The 2,698-nt window shown below is 47.4% G+C and overlaps 1 protein-coding gene across 1 annotated transcript; it reads left to right on the forward strand.

The window, feature by feature from the left end:
- The first annotated feature begins 1,870 nt into the window (after window positions 1–1,870).
- LOC136479979 (uncharacterized) lies at window positions 1,871–2,485 on the forward strand. The gene has a single exon (XM_066477669.1). The coding sequence runs from the start codon at window positions 1,871–1,873 to the stop codon at window positions 2,483–2,485; it is 615 nt and encodes a 204-aa protein (XP_066333766.1).
- Window positions 2,486–2,698: the final 213 nt, after the last annotated feature.

The raw sequence follows: 2,698 nt of genomic DNA on the forward strand, positions 1-2,698 counted from the left end.
GACATTGCTGGAGTTCGAGGGAGCCAACCAGGAGGAGGAACCCGAGGTGCAGGAAGCCGACGAAGCAGCCGCCGCGGAGGAGTTGCCCGAGTGCCCTGACCACCAGCCTTCCTCGTTCCTGAAAGGCAAGCCCCGGAGCATATTAAGCCTCCCATGCTTTTACAAATACATTGAGTATCTTTTATTCGTTGATAATGCATTAAGTATAGGAATTGGTTGGAACCAATTGCTGCATTATATATCCTTCCTTGTCCAGATATCGCACTGGAATCCTATTTAAGTTTAGGACGGGTTAAATGCTTAGCGATGCTTAGTGCGGTAGAAGTCAGGTGATTTCCTGTCACCTGCGAGCTTTAGGAAGAGGTGGATCACGGTTGGCTATATTTGCTATCGTGGAAAAGAACCATGTGAATAATGAATTAAGACCGGGCGGGGTCTTGTGTAGGGTTTGAATATAGTGACTCTGTCTGAGTCGTTTAAGGACCGATACGATGTACGTCCTCATGTCATGTTGAACGCAGCCTAACACTTAGCTGGCCGGATAAGTCGTTCCGACCGCGAAGCCTAGTAGCTCGACTCAGGCCGAGGACGCGAATAGTGGCGTGCATTCTGGAGGTAGTAAGGATGTGCGGAGAGCCATTGGCATAAGTCCAAGGCGGGTTAGAGTCCTGAACAACCTTGGCAGAGTGGTTCTCTGAGAATGTCGATCTGTTCGGACTTGCGACTCCTGAATCGTACCAAAGGTGACTTGTTTGCGACCCTAACGGGGGAAGCAGGGTTTGTGTTTAGGAATACCCCTCCAGCTAGATAGGAATCGATTCGAATCGCCGTCTCTCCCGGATAGTGAGAACTTGACTGAGCAGCGGCAACGTAGATTCAATTAATTTAACGATATGGTTAAATGGATGATGATGATAAGGTTGCCACAATGAATACCTGATATGGTTATTAATGTTTGCACCCTAATAAAATAATTGCGTAGTATAGGTGCTAATGTAGTTGACACGTTAATGGCTAAAAAGTCACTGCTAGTCAGGGTAAGAGTTGATCATACTACCTATGCTTTTCTACAAAAAGAAAGTGTCAGCCAGCTCCACTATATTAAGCTATGCATAATCCTTGGTGTTATTTGTTTGGTTTTCGACGGGTAAGTCTAGCTGAGTACATTCCCGTACTCAGGGTTTATTCCCTCTTATTGCAGATGACCTTCTATATCAGGGATTCTGTAAGTATTGTCTCCACCCGGCGGGTGATGAAGACTAGATCATGGGCATGATCTCCGTTCTCTTATCTGAATGCTTTTGCGGGCCGTGATCAGCGAACCAGTATGTGTATTTGAACTCGGGTGTGTGAGTTAAACTCTTTGCTTCCGCATGTTTTACAAGACTTGTTTTGTAATAACAATGACTCTGTGATGATGTAATCTATTTGCCAACGTCTGTGAAATGTTGTAACATACGATATGTTATGTTGAATTACTATGATCTTGGTTGTATGCAAGTTGGTTTGAAATCCTTCGAGATTTCGGTTGACTACCAGGTTTATATGGGCTCAAGTTCGAGAATTTGATCGTTTCGGTGATTGTTTTTGTACTTGTGCTCTTATAAATTGGTCAGTTCTGTGACAGCCGGGAGACAAGCAGCCGGCTCCTAGGGAGGATTTATAGTTCTAGGAGCCAAATGTAGAGTTGAACATGTTATTGGGGTGTGCCTCTATGTACGAGTCGAAGCGGCAGCAAAAGCTGACCGCTCGGGAGATCAACACAGTGGTGGTCGTCACCCCCCAGTATCTCAAGTGGTCAGAATATCTGATCACTTTCTCTAGAGAGGACCATCCCAACTACGTGCCTTAGCCAGGGAGGCCTGCACTCATGGTGGCACCCACCATCGGCAAGGTCAAACTCAACCGAGTGCTTATTGATGGTGGGGCAGGCCTCAACATCATCTTCGCCAGAACACTCGACGACATGAAGATCCCACGCAGTCGGATCAAGTCAAGTGTAGCGCCTTTCCACGACATTGTCCCTAGAAAGCCTGCTATACCACTTAGGAACATTGAACTCCTGGTGACCTTCATCACTCGAGACAAATATCCTACCGAAACTGTCAACTTCGGGGTGGCCGATTTCGAGACAGCTTATCATGCCATCTCGGGAAGGCCGTTCATGGCGAAATTCATGGCGGTACCACATTACATATACCAAGTCATGAAGATCCCTGCTCACAATGGCATCATTTCTGTACGAGGTGATGTCCAGCAGGCTTATACTTACGAGCAGGAGCATATTCAACTCGTCGAGGCTCTTGAGGTCTCCCTGGAGGCGGCGGATGTCAATCAAGCCGCAAAACATCACAAAGATCTCGGCGAGGTTCCTTCGAAGAACTTGGGTCTGGCTCAGCCCGACTGCCCAACCAAGAGGGTAGTGCTAGACCAGGACAAGCCCTCCAAGACGGCGGTTATTAGTGCCGAGCTCGATCCTAAATAGGAACTCAAGCTCGTCACCTTTCTCTGAGACAACTGGGATGTGTTCACATGGCAGCCATCGGACATGCCCGACGTTCTAAGGGAGGTGATTGAGCACAAATTGAATGTTCAGCCTGGGGTGAAGCTGATCAAACAATGGCTTAGACGCTTTGCCCTAGACTAAAAAGAAGCTATCAAGGAGGAAGTCACTTGGCTCCTAGCTGCCAGGTTCATC

This window comes from Miscanthus floridulus, chromosome 9 (assembly GCF_019320115.1).
Source record: "Miscanthus floridulus cultivar M001 chromosome 9, ASM1932011v1, whole genome shotgun sequence".
NCBI classification, from domain to species: Eukaryota; Viridiplantae; Streptophyta; class Magnoliopsida; order Poales; family Poaceae; genus Miscanthus; species Miscanthus floridulus.